At 43.0% G+C, this 23,115-nt stretch overlaps 1 protein-coding gene across 3 annotated transcripts; it reads right to left on the bottom strand.

The window, feature by feature from the left end:
- Positions 1–5,063: 5,063 nt before the first annotated feature.
- Positions 5,064–15,992, bottom strand: olah (oleoyl-ACP hydrolase). 3 transcript variants are annotated; one of them, XM_041902857.1, is made up of 7 exons: positions 15,911–15,992; positions 10,997–11,124; positions 7,506–7,644; positions 7,179–7,278; positions 6,837–7,006; positions 5,789–5,871; positions 5,064–5,475 (listed from the first exon to the last, which is right to left on the bottom strand). In XM_041902857.1, the coding sequence occupies exons 2-7, from the start codon at positions 11,121–11,123 to the stop codon at positions 5,333–5,335; spliced, it is 762 nt and encodes a 253-aa protein (XP_041758791.1). In that variant the 5' UTR covers position 11,124; positions 15,911–15,992; the 3' UTR covers positions 5,064–5,332. The 3 variants fall into 3 exon arrangements, with proteins under 3 accessions (XP_041758791.1, XP_041758790.1, XP_041758793.1); XM_041902856.1 differs by having other exon boundaries at positions 15,868–15,952; XM_041902859.1 differs by lacking the exon at positions 15,911–15,992 and adding an exon at positions 15,739–15,825.
- Between the last annotated feature and the right edge of the window lie 7,123 nt (positions 15,993–23,115).

Raw genomic sequence — 23,115 nt, 5'->3', positions numbered from 1 at the left:
CGCCTGGTTCACCAACTACTTCTCAGATAGAGTTCAATGTGTCAAATCGGAGGGCCTGTTGTCTGGACCTATGGCAGTCTCTATGGGGGTGCCACAGGGTTTAATTCTTGGGCCGACACTTTTCTCTGTGTATATCAATGATGTCGCTCTTAATGCTGGTGATTCTCAGAGCCACCTCTACGCAGACGACACCATTTTGTATACATCTGGCCCTTCATTGGACACTGTGTTAACAAACCTCCAAACGAGCTTCAATGCCATACAACACTCCTTCCGTAGCCTCCAACTGCTCTTAAACACTAGTAAAACTAAATGCATGCTCTTCAATCGAACACTGCTGGCACCCGCCCACCCGACTAGAATCACTACTCTCGATGGGTCTGACCTAGAGTATGTGGACAACTACAAATACCTAGGTGTCTTGTTAGCCAGTAAACTCTCCTTCCAGACTCACATTAAGCATCTCCAATCCAAAGTTAAATCTAGAATTGGCTTCCTATTTCGCAACAAAGCCTCCTTCACTCATGCTGCCAAACATGCCCTCGTAAAACGGACTATCCTACCGATCCTTGACTTTGGCGATGTCATTTACAAAATAACCTCCAACACTCGACTAAATTGGATGTAGTCTATCACAGTGCCATCCGTTTTGTCACCAAAGCCCCATATACTACCCACCACTGTGACCTGTACGCTCTTGTTGGCTGGTCCTCACTACATATTCGTCGCCAAACCCACTGGCTCCAGGCCATCTATAAATCACTGCTAGGCAAATCCCCGTCTTATCTTAGCTCATTGGTCAACATAGCAACACCCACCCGTAGTATGCGCTCCAGCAGGTATATCTCACTGGTCATCCCCAAAGCCAACACCTCCTTTGGCCGCCATTCCTTCCAGTTCTCTGCTGCCAATGACTGGAACGAACTGCAAAAATCTCTGAAGCTGGAGACTCTTATCTCCCTCACTAACTTTAAGCATCATTTGTCAGAGCAGCTTACCGATCACTGCACCTGTACACAGCCCATCTGAAATTAGCCCACCCAACTACCTCATCCCCATATTGTTATTTATTTTGCTCATTTGCACCAGAGTATCTCTATTTGCACATCATCTCTTGCACATCTATCATTCCAGTGTTAATACTAATTGTAATTATTTTGTACTATGGCCTATTTATTGCCTTACCTCCATAACTTGCTACATTTGCACACACTGTATATATATTTTCTGTTGTATTTTTGACTTTGTTTTGTTTTACCCCATATGTAACTCTGTGTTGTTGATTTTATCGCACTGCTTTATCTTGGCCATGTCGCAGTTGTAAATGAGAACTTGTTCTCAACTGGCTTACCTGGTGAAATAAAAAAATAAAAAATGTGGAGCATCAGCAATTCACAGAACAGTGCAAACTGGCTCTAACCAGAATAGAAAGAGGAGTGGGAGGCCCCGGTGCACAACTGAGCAAGAGGACAAATACATTGGAGTGTCTAGTTTGAGAAACAGGCGCCTCACAGGTTCTCAACTGGCAGCTTCATTAAATAGTACCCGCAAAACACCAGTCTCAACGTCAACAGTGAAGAGGCGACTCCGGGATGCTGACCTTCTAGGCAGAGTTGTAAAGAAAAAGCCATATCTCAGACTGGCCAATAAAAAGAAAAGATAAGATGGGCAGTCTGAGATTTTGCTTTTTCTTTGCAACTCTGCCTAGAAGGTCAGCATCCCGGAGTCGCCTCTTCACTGTCAACGTTGAGACTGGTGTTTTGCGGGTACTATTTAATGAAGCTGCCAGTTGAGGACCTGTGAGGAGCCTGTTTCTCAAAATAGACACTAATGTACGTGGTCTGCTTTTCTGGCATTTTTTTACAAAGTTTCCTTTCACGGTATATTAGTAAATACATATATTTTGGTTAATTTTTTTTGCGTTTCAATTCATCTTTAATATGGCGTTGGGCCACCACGAGCCAGAACAGCTTCAATGTACCTTATGCCATGTAAACCATTTGCCATGGCTGTCTGTCACCAGATCTCAACCCAATTGAACACTTATGGGAGATTCTGGAGCGGCGCCTGAGAATGTTTTCCACCATCATCAACAAAACACCAAGTGTCTGGAACTCTATTGGAGGGATGTGACACCATTCTGCCATGACAAATTCCATCACTTGGTGTTTTGTTGATGATGGTGGAAAACGTTCTCAGGCGCCGCTCCAGAATCTCCCATAAGTGTTCAATTGGGTAGAGATCTATGGCATATGGTTTACATTGTTTTCATGCACTTCAAACCATTCAGTGACCACTCGTGTGCCCTGTGGATGTGGGCATTGTCATCTTAAGGGGGTATAGCCACGGTAGCCAAAATAATGGCCTGCTCAGCATTTTTATACATGACCCTAAGCATGATGGGATGTTAATTGCTTAATTAACTCAGGAACCACACATGTGGAAGCACCTGCTTTCAATATACTTTGTATCCCTCATTTACTCAAGTGTTTCCATTATTTTGGAAGTTATCTGTACATGTCCTTGATGACAATGGCAGTATTATCAGCAGCACCTGTCTTTTTACTAAAGAAATGCATAAACTTAGGTAATTTTTCTGTTAACCTCTACGGGATCGATGTCCCGTATATGGGACAGTAGAGCTAACGTGCGCTAATGTGATTAGCATTACTTTCCAGGACATAGACATGTCTTATATGGGCAGAAAGCTTAAATTCTTGATCATCTAACTGCACTGTCCAATTTACAGTAGCTATTACAGTGAAAAAATACCATGCTATTGTTTGAGAGTGCACAACAACAAAAAACTTATCACGGCAACTGGTTTGAGAAATAGGTAAATAATGTACTTACATTCAGTAATCTTGCTTTGATTTGTCATCCTGAGGGTCCCAGAGATAAAATGTAGCATAGTTCTGTTTGATAAAATCAATTTGTATATTCAAATGTGGGAACTGGGTTCTACAGTTTGAACCCCTGCTGTCTCTGGCTCCACACCCACCCGGCCATCTGGATGTGTGAAAGTGTGTATAAGCTAATGATCCATCTTGTATGACATTCCTGGGAGTGTGTAAACTTAGATTTTGTATTACCATATAATTTTTGTATGTTCTCTATAGTTATGTACTTGAAAATGTATCAATTGACCAATTCGGCACATTTGGGCAGACTCGATACAAAATTGTCCAGTATTGCAATGTTTCACTGGATCAATCTGAAACTTTGCACACACTGCAATATTATATTGCGGCCTTGTTCTTGCATTTCAAAGATGAAACATATAAATAGAAAACACATGTTTTTTTGTTTGTATTATCTTTTACCAGATTGAATGTGTTATATTCTCCTACATTAATTTAACATTTCCACAAACATCTAAGTGTTTCCTTTCAAATGGTATCAAGAATATGCAGGTCCTGAGCTACAGGCAGTTAGATTTGGGTATGTCATTTTAGGCGAAAGTTGAAAAAAAAGGTTGATCCTTAAGAGGATCTTTATGAGTCTTTTTTTATGCTTATTTTCTCTGCCCCGCTCTGAAAGCACCTCATTGCTGCAGCTTAATTTCAATGAAAGTCACATTTGCAATCATATTGCTAATGATTACTATTATTTATTTGTGTCCAGCTCACGAGGCCCGTTGATGATGTGAGGCCTGTGGCAATTGCCTCTTCTGTCTAATGGTAAGTCCGCCACTGCATGTACTGCATAATTGATTGTGTTGAGATTCCCATTCACTGCCCTACTCATCCGTTTTTGCGAGTTCGTCAAGAGGTTTGACCCCCGGTCGGGGTTAGAGTCCCAGTCGGGGCTACCCTTCAAATTCACTACAATATATATTTACATTACATTTAAGTCATTTAGCAGACGCTCTTATCCAGAGCGACTTACAGTTAGTGAGTGCAGACATTTTCATACTGGCCCCCCGTGGGAAACTAACCCACAACCCTGGCGTTGCAAGCGCCATGCTCTACCAACTGAGCTACAAGGGACTTCCATGATTGGTTTAATTAATTGGTTTCCAGAGTCAGATGAACTCGTGGATGCCATTTTTATGTATCTTCGTCCAGTATGATGGAAGTTAGAGATAGTTTTGTGTGAAAATGCTTACTAGCTTAGCACAAAGACTAGAAGTCTACAGGAACAGCTAGCATGCTGATAAAGAAATGTGTTAGTAAGATATGACTAAAATGTCACACCCTCAGTTAAACTAATAATGTATGACTAATTAGTAGACTAGAGCTTAGAGAGTTAATCAAATGTGTTTATATAAGATGCATATTTTCCCAGCAACAGAGTATTTGTGTCTTGTAATTAGGCAAGCAGAAGTGCAAAACGATTGAAACCAATAACAGAAGACCGGTTCCCACACAGGGAGGGGGAGTGAAAAAGGCTTGCAGGATATTGTGAGAACAGTGATAGAGAAAAAATGCAGCCTGCCCGAGAAAGGAGTAGACTATGATAAGAACGTGTGTGTGTGTGTGTGTGTGTGTCTGTATGTGTAACATGATAGTCAGGAGAGCAGAGGAAAATCACATGAGCTAAACCCAGGTGTGAGCTTACAAGATGTGTACAGTGGAAAAATACAGCGCGCCTAAAGCGGGGTGGGATTTTTCCTCTGACGTGTGTGTATAAAAAGATTGTACGACCATTTTGTTGCAGAGCACTCTCAATGAATAAAGGCTGACCATTGCAATAAGGGGTCTTTGTTTAATTAATTTAAACTAGAGATTTACACCTCTGGGAATTATTCAAAGATTTAAGAAGTGTTTGACTTCAACCATTGAGATAACAAAATTCTCGTGACACATGCTAACACTTTTGATCAGAACACAAAAGTGACAGATGCACAGATGGTGCCGAAACGGCCACAGACGTTGACCAACCTCAGGTACATCAGGCTCAGCAGAATGTCATTGGTACAGTACAGTAATGGTAACAGACAATGTCCCAAATGGCACCCTATTCCCTATATAGTGCTGGTCAAAAGTAGTGCACTATAAAAGGGAATAAGGTGTAATTTGGGAGGCAGACATTGGTATACAAAGAGGACTAGTCAGGCAATCTGTCTGTTTCCATTTTAAACTGTAATACAACTTACCTCACTCTTAAAATAGTAATTACATTGGCTAGATTCACATGGTCAACAAACCCTACTTCCATCATTTGCATTATTGCTCCAAGGCATAGAAAAAGTAATGATATTTTGTAGGCAGGAATTGCAGTGAGTGACCTGACTGTTACCAATGATACTACTGTTGAAATGCTTCTTGGACTCCTATTCTTCAAAAACTAAGTAAAACTGGTTGTGTCACTGCCACTGCGCCCTTCATAGCTACAAGTAGTCAATTTCCGCCATCTCCAGATACTTTGTGATGTAGTCCAATATGACCTTCTCATTGGCTGCATCTTTTAAATAAAAGTGAGCTCCAGGTAGCATTTGCACTGTAAAATCTCCAGATGATATGTCTTTCCATGCTGTTAAATGAGAAAAAGGGAAAGACGCATAACACATTTAAAGTTGCGATGGAAACAGATCACAATTTTCCACAACTAAAGTTCTAAAGCAACTTCAAAAGGTTCTAAAATGATCACGGAATTTATGAAGAGTTCTCTCAAGACCTTACACAAACCGCCAGGAACCTTTAGCTGAACTGTGCTCATCACTTGGCCATGTTTTTATATACACGTGCAGAACTCATACAGTCATGTAATTTGTGTTAATCACAGGGTGTTACAGCAGTGTAAATGTTATTGAGAGAATTGCTAGACATCGCATCAGAACTCTGACCTTGTAAGTCATGAGGCATGTCCTGCTTTCCATCAAAGCATGTGACTGGGCAGGAGAGGAGAGGACTGTCTGGCCTGTCGCACCTGGAACACAAGAACAATCTTTATTACATATTTATACATGTGTAATAATTTATACATATGTAATATGGGCGATAACAGGCTTGCTAGCAAGCTAACCAAATCCATCAGTCCTCCAGTAGCTTGCTATAATGAAAATCGAATTCAACAATGCCAATAAAGTTTTCAATTCAACTTTTGCTTTCAAAAGCAGCTCAAATATAGAACATGTAAGTATTAAAGAGTGACTACCTTTAAAAAGCAACAAATCCCTTTAAAAACGGGCTATGTGGCATCGATTAGTCAGAAACAGTTATTCTAGTGTCGAAATTGACTACAAAGTGTAAATAGGATAATTTTTGTCTTGAGAAATACTCCAAACAATTACGCAACTAAAACATCCTCGACAGAAACGTCAAAATTAATCAAGATTTCTTGAGTTATCTTAGATTCATTCTGGGGATTTTGAGGAAGTGAAATAGGCTTCAGTGTCTCATGGGGGACAAACATTATTAACCAAACGCGGAATCGATCAGGAAACACACCTCCAAAACTGAAATCTCGTTTTTCTAATGAGCAACAGAAAAACACACGTGCCAATCGGTGTGTTCAGATGCTCTTTAACTTCATAGCCATTGAATTATACAGTGCATTATAAGGAAATAATGCACGCTCTATAATGCCCTTCTAGACAATCAGAATCGAGTATTCAACAATGCCATGGTATAAGTGGTAACAAATATGTCGCTAATTAACATGTACAGGCCAGTGATGCTAATAGAAGGCGCGTCCCAACAATATATCCTATCTTCTGAAGTGTGCACTTGTTCACTACTGCCCACAAATCTAAAATAATTGGATTGATGGGAGGCATGGGCTAGGGGAAATTTCCACCATATTTCTTATACCAGTAATTTCCTTTCAAATGAGTGAAAGTGCACACTTTGGGAGGAAGGAGAGATAATTGTGACAAAGCCAGAGATGCCCACCTGTAGTTCTCTACCACGTGGAGGTCGGCTTTCAGCGCAGGCAGGAAGAGCTTTACCACCTCAGAATTGGCCAGTAACTCGGGGGGAGTCCCACCAATCCTGGTCATCCACTGGAGGAATTCCTCGTCTGATAAATCACTTCTATTTGGGGCTTGGATACGCATCTCAGACTAGAAATAAAGGAAAAACTAAAGCATGACTGCTTTAGGTCAGTACATTAAGTGATAACTTCTGAAATGCTATCAGAAATGCCCATATGATTGCATGTCATACAAATGTCATAGTAAAGTTATATTGTATATTGCTGTTCCGTTTTTACATGATTGCTATTACAGTACTCACGTAGGGTGCAGAGGCACCAGACAGGAAGATGTGAATTGGTTCCAGCTTGTGGACTCTTTTCAAAGTATCTGCTATAGCAAAGCTGGTCATGGCGCCAAAGCTGTGACAGTGCAGAATAGTTATAAAAGGTAATAATGACAATTCTGACAACTTTGGATCAATAAAATGTAGCTTCAGGAAAGAAAGGACCATGATGATGATGACTATAGATCAAACAGTGCCATCAGTAACTATGTGTGTCATCAAAAACTAACTGTACTCGTGACAGCCTGATTTGTTCTGGGTGACGAGATTCATAACTAAGTGATGACATTTTTCTACTTGTACCTGTGGCCAAAGAGGGCAAACGGCTTCTCTTTGAGCACCGGCAGCAGCACATTGATGATCTCATCAACAATCTGCTCCATGCTTTGAAAGAAGGGCTCTTTGGCTCGAGCCTCCCTGCCAGGAAGTTTAACAGCAAACACTAGCAAAGGAAAAAGTGGGAGATACATTGTGTATGTTTTACAGACATTTTCTTTCTCCTTTCACTTCACTAAGCCTAAAGCTCATGAATTCGGAGCCATCAATCGATAATGCAATTTCAATAAACCAATCCTATTTTTAAAATATAATTAGAGCCCGACCGATATGGGTTTCTTGGGTCCAATACTCATACTGATTTTAGGGAGGAAAAAGTCACTGATTACCAATATATTGTTTTTTAGAGGTGGAATGAAAGACAACCTTTTTTTACACAAATTGTGGTCCAAAGGATTAACAGATACTCTAAATGATGATTTCTTAACTAAATATTACAATTATTTGTGGTTTACATCAAAAAGCTACTATATCCTCCATAAATACTAAAGTAAATACAACTTAAAGATATGTCCATCTATGGCAGCGGATAAGAATGCAGAATTGTTTTGTTGCTGAAGCACCACAAGCAAATTAATAAACAAGGAGGGCTGAATGAATTAAACTTTGTCTCAATAAATCTGAAACTTCACTGTTCACAACCAATGCAGTGAAATGCAGTAACATGCAGTTCATAATGTCACCACTAGGTGTCATCATTTGTTTTGAGTAGATTCACTGCAGTGCTTTACAACAGTCAAAGGTCATGGGTCATGTAAACAAACACTTTATGGAAACCTCGCAATGAGATCTTGGTTAGTGCATGCTAGCTGTTCATTACAACAATGTTTTCTTACTGAAACCATAATGTAAATTACACTGTTATTCAATACAACATGTATTGGCTAGTCACAGTGTACAAAACATTAGGAAAACCTTCCTAATATTGAGTAGCACCCCTTTTTGCCCACAGAACAGCCTCAATTCGTCAGGGCATGAACTCTACAAGGTGTCAAAAGCGTTCCACAGGGATGCTGGCCCATGTTGACTCCAATGCTTCCTACAGTTGTGTCAAGTTGGCTGGATGTCCTTTGGGTGCTGGACCATTCTTGATATACACAGGAAACTGTTGAGCCAGTGCGCCTGGCACCTACCACCATAACCCGTTAAAATGTCTTAAATCTTTTGTCTTGCCCATTCACCCTCTGAATGGCACACGCACAATCCATGTCCCAATTGTCTCGAGGCTTAAAAATCCTTCTTTAACCTGTCTCCTTCCCTTCATCTACACTGATTTAAGAGGATTTAACAAGTGACATCAATAAAATATCATAGCTTTCACCTGGTCAGTCTATGTCATGGGAAGTGCAGGTGTCAATGTTTTGTACACTCAGTGTATATTTCAACTGCAAATGGCATACGCTGATGACTGAAAACGTTAATGCAGGAAAGTCCTTGCCGCACTGGTTTTGGTCATACAACTTCTAATTTAGCTATCTACCCAACAATCTTATCATGAATGCAATCACATGACCCGAATGATAGATCTGCACCAACTATCTAGCTTTTTATGGAAAACTAACTAAATAAGCCCACTAACATAATAGGCCCACACAGTAAGTGTTCAATTTGGCGCCAGTCCAGTGTTCGCACATAAGTAGCACAGATTGCTAGCTAGGTTAACTACTTATATATATATATATATATATATATATATATATATATATATATATATATATATATATATATATATATATATATATATATATATATTTTTACACACACACAATAGTATGTGGACACCCCTTCACATTAGTGGATTCAGCTATTTCAGTCACAACCGTTGCTGACAATCGAGTACACAGCCATGCCCACACAGCCATCTCCATAGACAAACATTGGTAGTAGAATGAGCTCAGTGACTTTCAACGTTGCACCGTCATAGGATGCCACCTTTCCAACAAGTCAGTTCGTCAAATTTCTGCCCTGCTAGAGCTGCCCCGGTCAACTCTGCTGCTATTGTGAAGTGGAAACGTCTAGAAGCAACAACGGCTCAGCCGCGAAGTGGTAGGCCACACAAGCTTACAGAACGGGACCGCCCAGTGCTGAAGCGTGTAAAAATAGTCTGTCCTCAGTTGCAACACTCACTACTGAGTTCCAAACTCCTTCTGGAAGCAACGCCAGCACAATAACTGTTCGTCGGCAGCTTCATGAAATGGGATTCCATGGCCGAGCAGCCACACAAGCCTAAGATCACCATGCGCAATGCCAAGTGTCAGCTGGAGTAGTGTAAAGCTCACCGCCATTGGACTCTGGAGCAGTGGAAACGCGTTCTCTGGAGTGATTAATCCGCTTCACCGACTGGCAGTCCGACAGACAAATCTGGGCTTGGCGGATGCCAGGAGAACGCTACCTGCCCCAATGCATAGTGCCAACTGTAAAGTTTGGTGGAGGAGGAATAATGGTCTGGGGCTGTTTTTATATGGTTCGGGCTAGGCCCCTTAGTTCCAGTGAAGGGAAATCTTAGCGCTACAATGACATTCTAGACAATTCTGTGCTTCCAACTTTGTGGCAACAGTTTGAGGAAGGACCTTTCCCATTTCAGCATGACAATGCCCACGTGCACAAAGCGAGGTCCATACAGAAATGGTTTGTCGAGATCGGTGTGGAAGAACTTGACTGGCCTGCACAGAGCCCTGACCTCAACTCCATCAAACACCTTTGGGATGAATTGGAACGCCGACTGCGAGCCAGGCCTAATCACCCAACATCAGTGTCCGACCTCACTAATGCTCGTGGCTGAATGGAAGCAAGTCCCTGCAGCAATGTTCCAACATCTAGTGTAAAGCCTTCCCAGAAGAGTGGAGGCTGTTATAGCATCAAAGGGGGGACCAACTCCATATTAATGTCCATGATTTTGGAATGAGATGTTCGATGAGCAGGTGTCCACATACTTTTGGTCATGTAGTATATCTTGCTGGCTAGAGAGAGCCTAACTACATTGCTGTCTAGCTAGCCAGCTAACGTTAACTAAGTAAGAATGTGATGAGGACAGGGCTGCTTGCTTGGTGAAGTGTACTTTTGATTATTTACTTATTAAAATACGCCGTCACTGGCTGTGGCAAGCTACTCACCGTCAAACCACCATGCCTACTCTCTCTCATGTCTTGACTTAGGGCTGAATGATGTTCAATGAGCAGCTCGTAGAGCGCCATCTTCAGGCAACCATTGAAAAATTCAAAGAATGACAGCAAATGAGCAGGCATACTTTATTTGTTAATTCTATGTATATAATATCGGTGCTTTATATGCGGAATAAAGACAGATACAAATATTTATGTGAAAGGCTAATATCAGCCGATAATATCGGTCAATCGATTTATCGTCGGGCTCTAATAATAATAGTACCTAATGTAAAGCGCCTTTGGGTGTTTGAAAAAGTCTATGTAAATCCAATGTATTATTATCATCATCATCACCTTCAATGGAGCTGAGGATTTTCCCCCAGCGTGCATAGTGTATGGAGCCTCCTCCTGCCCATGGGAAGCATATCAGTCTGGCCATGGCATCAGGTCTCTTACTGAAGCAGTTGATCACCTTGTCCATTCTACAATATTTGAAAAGAGAAATGAAGATAGGGAATGGGCCTATGTATAATGCGTTAAAATTGAAGATGCCATTTGCATTTAAACCGATAACATTTAATATGGTAATGAATTAGCAGTTTAAGACATTTTGTTAAAATGTAACTATAATGTCCTCAATGTGCCATTTGAAGCGCACCTATTTATCAATGTGTTGCATTAACAACAAGGTTATAACTTATTCTGAATGTTCAAAGTGTCTGTGTGCCAGTGTAACAGGGTTGGTTTTATTTCCACTTGACACTGCAGAAATATGTATTCAATGTGTATGTATTCCTATTGGTTGGTTGAATTTACAGTATAAGGTGTACGGCCATTGGTAATGCTTGCAGATAGGGGAGATTCTTCCCAGTCTGATATTGACATACAAGCGTTAGGTCACGTTCTGAAATACTGTACTCTATTTTCATTTATAAACGGAGTGGTTCGAGCCCTGAATGCTGATTGGCTGACATACCACAGGTATGACAAAACATTTATTTTTACTGCTTTAATTACACTGGTAATCAGTTTATAATAGCATTTACACACCTCAGTGATTTGTGGTATATGGCCAATATACCACAGCTAAGGGCTGTACCCAGGCACTCCATCTTGCGTCGTGCATAATAACAGCCCTTTACCGTGGTATACTGGCCATATACCACACACCCTTGGGCCTTATTGCTTAAATTTACAATGTGTACGAGTTCACTATGTACATGTCCTGATGTGTGTGTCATTATATTAGTGCATTTGGAAAGTATTCAGACCCCTTTACTTTTTCCTCATTTTGTTACGTTACAGCCTTATTCGAAAATTGATTAAATTATTTATTTTTTCTCAATCTACACACAATACCCCATAATGACAAAGCGAAAACAGGTTTAGAAATTTTACCAAATGTATAAAAAATTAAAAACAGAAATACCTTATTTACATAAGTATTCAGACCCTTTGCTATGAGGTTTCGAAATTGAGCTCAGGTGCATCCTGTTTCCATTGATCATCCTTGAGATGTTTCTACAACTTGATTGGAGTCCACGTGGTAAATTCAATTGATTGGACATTATTTGGAAAGGGACACACCTGTCTATATAAGGTCCCACAGTTGACAGTGCATGTCAGAGCAAAAACCAAGCCATGAGGTTGAAGAAATTGTCCGTAGAGCTCCGAGACAGGATTGTGTCGAGGCACAGATCTGGGGAAGGGTACTGAAAAATGTCTGCAGCATTTAAGTTCCCCAAGAACACAGTGGGCTCCATCATTCTTAAATGGAAGAAGTTTGGAACCACCAAGACTCTTCCTAGATCTGGCAACTCGGCCAAACTGAGCAATCGGGGGAGAAGGGCCTTGGTCAGGTAGGTGACCAAGAACCCGATGGTCATTATGACAGCGCTCCAGAGTTCCTCTGTGGAGATGGGAGAATCTTCCAGAAGGACAACCTTCTCTGCAGCACTCCACCAATCAGGCCTTTATGGTAGAGTGGCCAGATAGAAGCCACTCATCAGTAAAAGGCACATGACAGCCCGCTTGGAGTTTGCCAAAAGGTACCTAAAGGACTCTCAGACCATGAGAAAAAATATTCTCTGTTCTGATGAAACCAAGATTGAACTCTTTGACCTGAATGCCAAGTGTCACGTCTGGAGGAAACCTTGCATGGTGGTGGCATTATCATGCTGTGGGGATGTGTTTCAGCGGCAGGGGCCTGGAGACTAGTCAGGATCGAGGGAAAGATGATCGGAGCAAAGTACAGAGAGATCCTTGATGAAAACCTGCTCCAGAGCGTTCAGGACCTCAAAAACCTGCTCCGATCATCTCTCCCTCGATCCTGACTAGTCTCCCGGTCCCTGCCGCTGAAACACATCCCCACAGCATGATAATGCCACCACCATGCAAGGTTTCCTCCAGACGTGACACTTGGCATTCAGGCCAAAGAGTTCAATCTTGGTTTCATCAGAACAGAGAATATTTTTTCTCATGGTCTGAGAGTCCTTTAGGTACCTTTTGGCAAACCTTCCAACAGGATAACGACCCTAAGCACAGCCAAGGCAATGCAGGAGAGGCTTCGGGACAAGTCTCTGAATGTCCTTGAGTGGCCCAGCCAGAGCCCGTACTTGAACCCGATTGAACATCTCTGGAGAGACCTGTAAATAGCTGTGCAGCAACGCTCCCCATCCAATCTGACAAAGCTTGAGAGGATCTGCAGAGAAGAATGGGAGAAATTCCCCAAATACAGGTGTGCCAAGCTTGTAGCATCATACCCAAGAAGACTTGAGGCTGTAATCGCTGCAAAAGGTGCTTCAACAAAGTACTGAGTAAAGGGTCTGAATACTTATGTAAATGTGATATTTTTGTATAGACTGATGAAGGGAAAAAAACGATTTAATCCATTTTAGAATAAGGCTGTAACGTAACAAAATGTGGAAAAAGTCAAGGGGTCTGAATACATTCCGAATGCACTGTATTCATACAACGGGTGGGTCTAATCCTGAATGCTGATTGGTTAAAACTGCATTCCAGCCGGTGTCTATTCCACAAATTACCACCGGCTAAACCTGACGTTAAAATGCGTATTTACTTTCCTTCATCTGACTGCGTAATCCACTGTCTCATCAGCCCAGCCAGGCAATTTATAAACCGTGCCAATATATCCTCCAAACACCGGCTTCAAGGGCATTATCACTTTTACACAATGGGTTACCAACATATTCAAATAATGATTTACATATTTTCATTAAACGTTATGATGAATTTATTCATACTATTTCTTCCTTCCACAAGATATAGTCCTGACACAAATCTAGGGTTGCTACCCAAGCCGGCTGGTCATTCGTTCTACCGGTTCGGTTGCCAGAGACACAAACCAGTCGTTCAGTCTTTTTCTTCTGTAAATTCGACCCAGTCGTTCGTTCTAAATGTTCTATTGCCATACTGGCTGGCAACGTTCTTACCCCTTGCTTGCTAGCTAGCCAACTAAGGCTAATTTACAATCACGTCAAACAGTGCAGCCAGAATAACAACAAAGTAGCTGCATTTGCATAAGCTGTTTTCTAGTGACACTTATTTGGATACATCCATAACGATGAGCTAATGAGGCGCGATTTCACCTGGCATAGAAAATGGGCTCTCTAGTCAGGACACTGTTGTTCAGAGGAGCTAGTCAACAACACAGCTAACACAATCACTTCAAACTGAAGCTGGAAAGACTGCAAACTAGCTGCACTTCGTTTTACCTGTTTTCTATTGATATTTCTTTGAATATATCCATTAAAATGATGCTAATTCATGATTTCGTCTGGCTGAGAAAAGCTGCCTGCCTGTCTGTCTCATCCCAACTCCCGACACATTCATTACTATGCGACAGCTGGAGATCGAATTTGAATATTGAAACAATGTTGCAAATGTCAGAGAGACAGACAGCAAGGTTTATACAAATCTCCGCTGTTGAAAACTAAATGTTAGTCTAAAAGAAATGGGAGATAATGTCTAGATGCTTTTTATAGTGGAGATCAAGTTTATAAATTGCCTGGCTGGGCTGATTTAACAGTGGATTGCACAGTCAGATGGAACAGAGTAAATATTCATTTTAACGTCATAGATTTAACCGGTGGTAACTTGTGGAATAGACACTGGCTGGAATGCAGATTTAACCATTCAGCATTCAGAATTAGACCCACCTGTTGTATAAAGATTGGCACACTGGCAGATACAAGAGTATATTACTTGTGATGAAGTAGGTCTGCTTCCATCAAACATTTAAGGAAATGCACTGACAATCTTACAGCGTTTTCACACATATAGTTCTGAGGTATATTTCGAATCAGTGTTAGATTACTTGTTACATTGTTTTTTTATTTGGTCTGGTTTCACATTGCGAAATGTCAAACAAACTAAAACACCTAAACAAAACCATGGGTTCATGCAAGTAATTTGTTTTTTGGAGAAAAATGGTCATGTTAAATCCATATATGATTATCAAGGAGCATAACTTGTGTCTCAAACTTCATATGACTTTCGCTTTGATCTTCCAACAACATGCGGAAGAAAACAGAGCAAAAGCTGCTTGCTCTAACCGCGACGTGAATAGGGTATATTCAGTAGCCTTTATCCCTGGTATAGCCCGGGGCCCTAATCAGCATGCGCTCATAAATGGGCTGACTACTCACATAATGTTTCAGAGATATCAAGTTATGGTAAGCTACTGCTTGCATATCATCAAATGTTCGCAGTCAAACAACCAACAATACTGCGTGCCTCTGGTTATTTTCCTGTTTGTTTTTGGTCCCAACTGGCACCACGTTACGAATGGAATCGGACCGAGACCACCCCTTTTGAGCGAACCAGTGTGTTGTTGGTGCGCTCCCGTGTGTTGATAAGAGTTCACACCAGCCCAAACGAACCGAAACAAGGGCGATTATGCGCCAGAGTTCGTAAAAACGCTCGAAACCAATTTGGTGCGAAAGCTCCCTTACTTTCCTATCAGAGGTATAATGGAACAAACTGAGGACAACATCTATCAAAAAACACACACCAAAACGTAAACCTCTTTATATAGGTTTATAGGCTACCTCAACAAACTAAAGTAGCAAACTAACCATGTTTGTTTGGATTTTGGTCACTTTACTGCCAGATCCAGTTCTTACACTTCATGTAGTTTACTAAATGGACATCTCACTTCACTTAAGTTTTTCTACGAGTAAAATAGTATGTCATACTGTAAATACCTGTTAAATAGTTGTGGCACCTCAAATTTTCTCAAAGCAATACCTTCAATTTTATAATTTCCTGGTTATTCGCTTCCTCTTTTTCTTCTTCTTTGGGATTGGATGGCGGATCGCCTCCAACTGTTAGATGCATACATCGCCACCTACTGTACTGGTGTGTGAGGCCATTCACGGCCTACCTACATTAAATTCTTAATACCGTAGTATAAAATTGGGAAAGTGAAAATTGCCCTGCCAACTATTAGCCCTCTCTAAAAAACCCACCACCCCATTCCACTATTTAACCCTATCTAGTCCTACTCCAGAACCAGTGTAGGCTGCTGAGGGGAGGACGGCTCATAATAATGTCTGGAACGGAGCATATGGAATGGCATCAATCACATGGAAACCATGTGTTTGATACCATTCCATAATTCCGCTCCAGTCATTACCACGAGCCCATCCTCCCCAATTAAGGTGGCACCAACCTACTGTGTCCAGAACACTACCACTCAACAGCAGCTGTTCTGCAGTAATTCCTCACAATCCCAAATTCTTCTCTGCCTCCGCTGCCACAACCCTGGATCTTCTCTTCTTCAGGTTTGGTTAGTAAACTGATGCTGAAATAGAACAAAAGTGCCATCTGAAGACTGGAATGTGGTATTACATGGTAAATAATTAATTTAATATAATTTATATATATTATACTCCACCTTCGCCTCTCCCGAGCCCGTTTGGGAGTTGCAGCAATGAGACAAGATCGAAATTGGGGAGAAAAAGGGGGTAAAATACAAAATAACTTATTCTTCATTGATATTTAAATTTTTACAAGCAAATTCATACTAATTTGACCCAGTCGTTTGTTCGATTAGTTTGATATTTACAGACGTGACCCAGTCGTTCGTTCTTTATGTTCCGTTGCCATGCTCAGTGGCAACGTTCTTATCCCTTGCTTGCTGCTAGCTAGCCAACTAGCTACAGCTACCAGAGTATGTGAGCAGAGCTGGAGTGGAGCGAGGAGTGGAGCATGCCCAATTTGACTGGAGCCTGAAGCGAGTTTTGCAAAGGCTGAAGCATCGGCCTTCTCGCCCGCTCCAATTTTGCTCCAGTAGCGCTTACTTCACTTCACGAGGTCAGGGCATGCCCGGCCCAGCATGCATTTGTAGGCTACTTGTGTGCTGCTATAGCCCCTTGCTTTAGCTACTGTCATGGAGTTCGCTAAATATTTTCATAAAGAAACTGATAAAACACACAGGTGCTAAATCAAGGTGACTTACAAAGATGAGGAGGACCAAGAGCAAGAGAGGGAGTGTGGTGATGTAGTGTCTTAAACTACAGAATCATTGTGGAATCTGAAAAGACACGCATCCCGAAAGCATGATGTGTACTACGTGCACATACTAACAGAAAGTAATGAGGTGGGTAGCTAGCTAAGAGTGTCATTGTAGCAAAGTATTTATAAACAAAAAATCAGATCACTTAAAAGTTTTGTTCATTTTCGTTCTATTATTTATACCAGGGATGCCCAACGAGTCGATCGCAATCTACTGGTCGATCGCGGAGTGCATGCCAGTCGATCGTGAGATGATTATACATCTACTAAAATTCAGCCACACAAATCAATGCCTATAATCTCTTTCTGTTTTAACGTTCGACAGTTCTCCATTCACAGCAATGTCTGAAAAGTCACATGATTTACATAAAATATGACCAGTCCCTGCCCACTTATTGACGTATGCCTAGTTAATGCGGTCAGATGCCACCCGCCAACTCCAAGTCGAGGTCATGGTGATGCCAGGCAGGTAGCTAGCTAGCTAACTTTGTAGCCAGATTCGTTCTTAAGTTGTGTGGTCGACAGCAGCAATAATGAGTGAAGGGAAGGATACAAGAAAACAGAAAACATATAATTTCCACAAGGAATGGGAGGAGGATCATTTTTTCGTCTTGTCAAACTTAAAATGTGTGTGCCTCATCTGCCATAATAGCATCGCTATCGCAAAGAAAGATAACATAGAACAACATTTTAAAACCACACACAAAACCCAGGAAAGAGATTTTCCATCAAAGACTGAATTACAAAGAAGAAAGGTACAAGAACAAAAAAATCAACTGGCAGTGCAGCAGTCAATTTTCACAAGGCCTATGACTTAAGGGAAGGCGGCAACCAAAGCATCTTATCGTGTGAGTCGCATTCTTGCTAAGCATAACACGTTGTTCAAAGATGGGGAGACGATCAAGGAAGCATTTATTGAGGCTGCAGACTCGCTGTTTGGGGATTTTAAGAATAAGACTGAAATTATGGCTGCCATCAATGACATTCAGTTGTCCAGACATACAGTGACAAGAAGATGTGAGGGAATAGCGGAGAACCTTGAGGATCAACTGAAGAAGGATATCGACAACTGCGAGTGTTATTCCCTCCAGTTTGACAAGTCCACAGATATGGTAGATGTGGCACAGTTATGCATTTTCATCAGAATGGTATTTGACAACATGAGTACAAAGGAGGAACTACTCGCCATTTTGCCACTGAAAGGACATACAAGGGGCGAATATATTATTCAAGCTTTTACGGAGTTTGCTAACAAATTCCAACTGCCCTTTGTAAGCTTGTCTCCATTACTACCGATGGGGCACCCGCTATGGTAAGCCGCATTAGTGGGTTCGTTGCATTGTGCAAACGAGATGATTCTTTACCGAACTTTCTTAGTTATCACTGCGTAATTCATCAGCAAGCTTTGTGCGGGAAGATGTTAAACATGAAAGAGGTGATGGATGTTCGATGAAGATTGTGTGTTCTATTCAAGCAAAAAGCCTACAGTGGAGGCTATTTCACCCTCACTTAGAAGAGACTGAAGTGGAGCACACAGACCTGCTGCTGCACACGGATGTGTGGTGACTGAGCCGAGGTAAATTTTTAGGAAGATTCAGTGAGTTGTTGCCTGAAATCAAGGAGTTTCTCAAGGTCTCCAAACATGCAGAATATGCACAGCTAGAGGACACACAGTGGCTCCTGGATTTAGCTTTTCTCATTGACCTAACTTACATGCTTAATGAATTGAATGTAGAGCTGCAAGGAAAAGGCAAACATGTAATCACATGATCAGCTCTGTGAACACTTTTAAATACAACTGCTCACAAGAAAGCTGCAACGTAAGGACCTGCACTTCTTTCAACACGTGTTCAGAACTTGAACGTCAGGGCAAGGATACAGCACAGCTTGACAGTGCACGTTACGTGGAGCAAGTCCAGAGCATCTTATCTGACTTGAGCCTATTGCCACTTATATGTGCTTTCCGTTTGGCACAGACATAAATGTGGAAGTCATTGCCTCCAAAATGGGATCACCTTTTCAGTTGGACACAACTATAGCAGAAACTGAAATTCTCACCCTTCAAAATGACATTCAGCTGAAATCCAGGGCAACCACTGAGATGAAGGAAGAGTTCTGGGATCTACTGCTAGAGGAGAAGTATCCCAACATAAGAAGATGTGCTCTCAACTTATCAGCCCTTTTTGGATCAACCTACCTCTGTGAGTCTGCATTTTCTCACATGTAGAAAATAAAGTCCAAGTACAGATCTACTATGATTGATGACCACCTTGTGGTCTGCATGAGACTTGCAACAAGCTGCTACAGCCCTGACTATGAAAAACTACTTGCCTCCACCCAATGCCAAAAGTCACACTAAGGTAGGAAATGAAATTAGTTGCACTTATTTGTGGAAAACATGTTATTGGTCCACATTATATTTGGGTATCAAATAGGTATCATAGCGGCAGGTCCATACTCAGTGGTGTGTTGCGTTTCATACATTTTGTTGGTTGGTTTAGATATAGAGACTGGTAGATCTCATCAGGCTGGAAAAAGTATGAAAAAGTAGATCTCACGTCAAAGAAGGTTGGGCACACCTGATCTATACAATAGGCTACCATTGATTTTGGCCCAATAGGCCTACTGACATATTACATCTTTCAAGGAGCTTTCCGTTTTAATAGGGTTATTTTGCCTAAAAAGCTTTTAGGCCTACCTAAAGAAAAATAAAAAAAACAGCATCTGTATCCCAGGTTCCGAGGGACTGCAGCCACACGCAACGGGAAAGATAATGAGCTGATGGACTCCCAGTGGCTGGAAGACTGTGGATACTCTGTGGACCACAGAGGCACTGTTGTCAGTGTTGAAGAGCCATGGCTATCAGCAAGCCCTGATGGAATGCTGTTGGAGATCAAGTGTCCTGTCATGGGGAAGGGCTGTGATTCTCTGGATGATGTCTTCAATGGGAAAGCCTGTGATGTGAAGGTGGTGGAGGGCACACCCCAACTGCAACCACATGGGCCACGTGGCTACTACATGCAGGTGCAAATTGGTATGTTTTGCACAGGACTGAGAGAAAGTAAGGTGCTCATCTGGACTCCTTCCCAGCAAGTCATCCCTGTTCCCTGTGATGCACAGTTCTGTGCAGAGGCTGTCCTGAGGTTGAAGGCATTCTACTTTACACACATGCTGCCATTTATTGTTGAGGAGCATCAGGCAGGCAGATTATCACTGAATGACAAATATATGCAGCTCTGTAGAAGTATGTAGTCAGATGTCTCTCCTGTTTGCAGTTCCTATTAACAAATTGTTTATCAATTAAAACGCCTTACTTAATGCATCAACAGTCATAGTATTGTGGAAACGTTTTTATGGCTTTGTTTTTTATTAATATTTGTCATGTCTCCTCCCGTTGCTCCCCTCCGGCGCTCTGATTCGCCGGTCTACTGAGCCACCGGTCAGAGCGCACCACCTCGGCAATACCGGAATGGAAACCCAACGCACCCTAATCACCTCCAGCGCACCTGCACCTCATCATCTCATCACCACCCCTATATAGCCCTGGACTGTTCAGTGTTGTGTGTGATTGTTAGTGTCTTGTCGTGTTCTCGCTCTTTGTTGTTCTCTTGCTCAGTGTTAAGTAAACCTTTACGTTGTTGATTCCTGCGTCAGCGTCCTGCCTCTTCGTATCCTCAGTACTCGTCACAGAATCACACACCAATCACGAAGATGGATGCAGCAGGTAATCCTCCTGGAGTTTCCCAGTGCCTCGACCAGCACCAACTGAACGCCACCATGCAGGAAGTGCTCCAAACGCGGCATAAACTGACCATCGTTCCGGTTCCACCTCAGGGAGCGGCGAGTGTAACCAGTCCACCTCCTCCCGTGCTATCACCAACGTCTGAGGGACCCCTCGCCCTGCCGGAGCGCTATGACGGGAAAACGACGAAATGTCGAGGCTTCCTGCTACAGGTTTCACTGTATCTGGCGCGTCAGCGTGGGGCATCTCCATCGGACCAAGCCAGGATAGCGCTGGTGATTTCTCTACTGAAGGGAAAGGCGCTGGATTGGGCCACGGCAGTCTGGGAAGGAGGTGAGGCCGCGGCGCTTCCCTACTCCACCTTCCTCGCTCGGTTCAGGGCGGTGTTCGATCATCCCACGGAGGGAAAGGACGGGGGTGAGCGTCTCCTCCGCCTACAACAGGGAGAGGGGGCTGCATTCGAGTACGCCCTGAGCTTTCGCACGGTGGCGCCGTCTTCCGGCATTGCTCAGGCCTTGCGCTTGCTCGAGGATGATTCTGTTGAGAACAAGGTCCCAGATGAGGGAGAGGCTATACAGTCTTCCCCTCAGTTCGAGCTCCTGACAAATTCGGAGGTCACCCATCTTTCCCAGGGGGCGAACCTTTCTGACGAATCCAGAAGTGAGGACGATGGCATTTCTCTTGCGGCATCAGGCAGTACCCCTTCTGACCAGGAAGGGAATTACGCCCCTGAAAAAGAATGTCTGCTCAGCTTGTGCTGCCCAGCCAAACTGAGGAGGTAGGGTAGGAGTCAATAATTAAATCTCTCCTTCTTCGAAGCAATCGGACGCGCTGCCACCAAACTCGAGATCAGGTATCCTACGCCTCCCCCGCCTACCAAAAAGACTAGGATGGGTGCAATCACCTCTCAGGGTAATTCCACATCCGTCCAACAATGTGTACCAGACTGTGTGTCGTTGGTGGAGTCTTCCTGGGCAGAGCCATTTAAGTCACTTTCTCTGGTGACTGGCTACCCCCACTTGGATATTTATGGCATGGAGTCATTGGGATAGTGTATTCCTCCTCCCGTGGAGCCTTCCCTGGCTAAACATCTCGACCCAAGGCGCGGGGACTCTGGGAGCCAGCTGAGCTCCTCTGACCTTGATGACCAGTCTCCTCAGGAGTCCTGTGTCAGGTCACACAAGAGCCCCCCACCTCAACCCCATAAGTCCCTGTTGGGACGGATCAACACAACTGTTCCCCCAGTTCAGCTCTCTAATAAACAGTCCCATCATATCCAGGCCCATGGGCCGAGGGTGACGGTTCAGAATGTTCCCATTCAAAACAATCAACCTCTCAAGGGCTACCTTGTCCAGCCACCAGGCCTGGCAAGTTCCTCATCCCATCCACGGGATATGTTTCCCACATGAGCAGTCACCCTAGCGGGGCGGCGCCACAGGATTCCCCTTGCCCCTAAGAAGCAGGTGAGTTCCCTTGCTCCTCACAGGGAGCAGTGGTGCGCATGTGCAGTCTTCCCCTGGATCCTACGCACTGAATAGTGCAGTCCACTGCACATGGGGAAGTGGTCTGAGCTCGCAGAGATGAGATACAGTCTCTGTTGGCCAAGGGAGCTGCATGATGCCAAGGGAAGAAGCTCACCAGGTAGTCTCGCTTGGCCTCCTCATGAGAGACTTCCAGTGCTGGGTGACTTCACTCCGCTTGAACCCGTCTCTCCACCGGCATTACTGCCAAGGAGGGGTGCATTCCCGGCAACTTCACTCTCTGGCGAGAGAGATATTGTTATGGAGGGAGCAGTGATATGGTGTCTCTCAGAGCAACATATGTGCCAGGCAGACTAAACTCAGGAGTTTATCCTGCACACAAGAGATATCTGAGGTTCGCCTCCTAGGGCATAGCCTATGGATATATCACCTTACCATTCGGACTGGCGGACATTCACAAAGTGTGCCGAAGTGGCCCTAGCCCCCCTATGAGGGACAGGCTTAAGAGTCCTGACATACATTGATGACTGGTTGATCTATGCAGACACTCGGTTCAGGCAGCGGAGCACACAGCCCAGCTTTTGTCGCAACTGCTCGCTGTAGGCTTCAGGATGAATCGTGGCAAAAGCTCGCTCCTACCGACCCAGCAGAAAATATTTTTGGGATTGTCTCTGGACTCTGTAGCCTGTTGAGTAGCCCTCACCGTAGAGAGA

Source organism: Coregonus clupeaformis, chromosome 17 (genome assembly GCF_020615455.1).
Source record: "Coregonus clupeaformis isolate EN_2021a chromosome 17, ASM2061545v1, whole genome shotgun sequence".
NCBI classification, from domain to species: Eukaryota; Metazoa; Chordata; class Actinopteri; order Salmoniformes; family Salmonidae; genus Coregonus; species Coregonus clupeaformis.
This window is presented reverse-complemented; position numbering and strand designations above follow the sequence as displayed.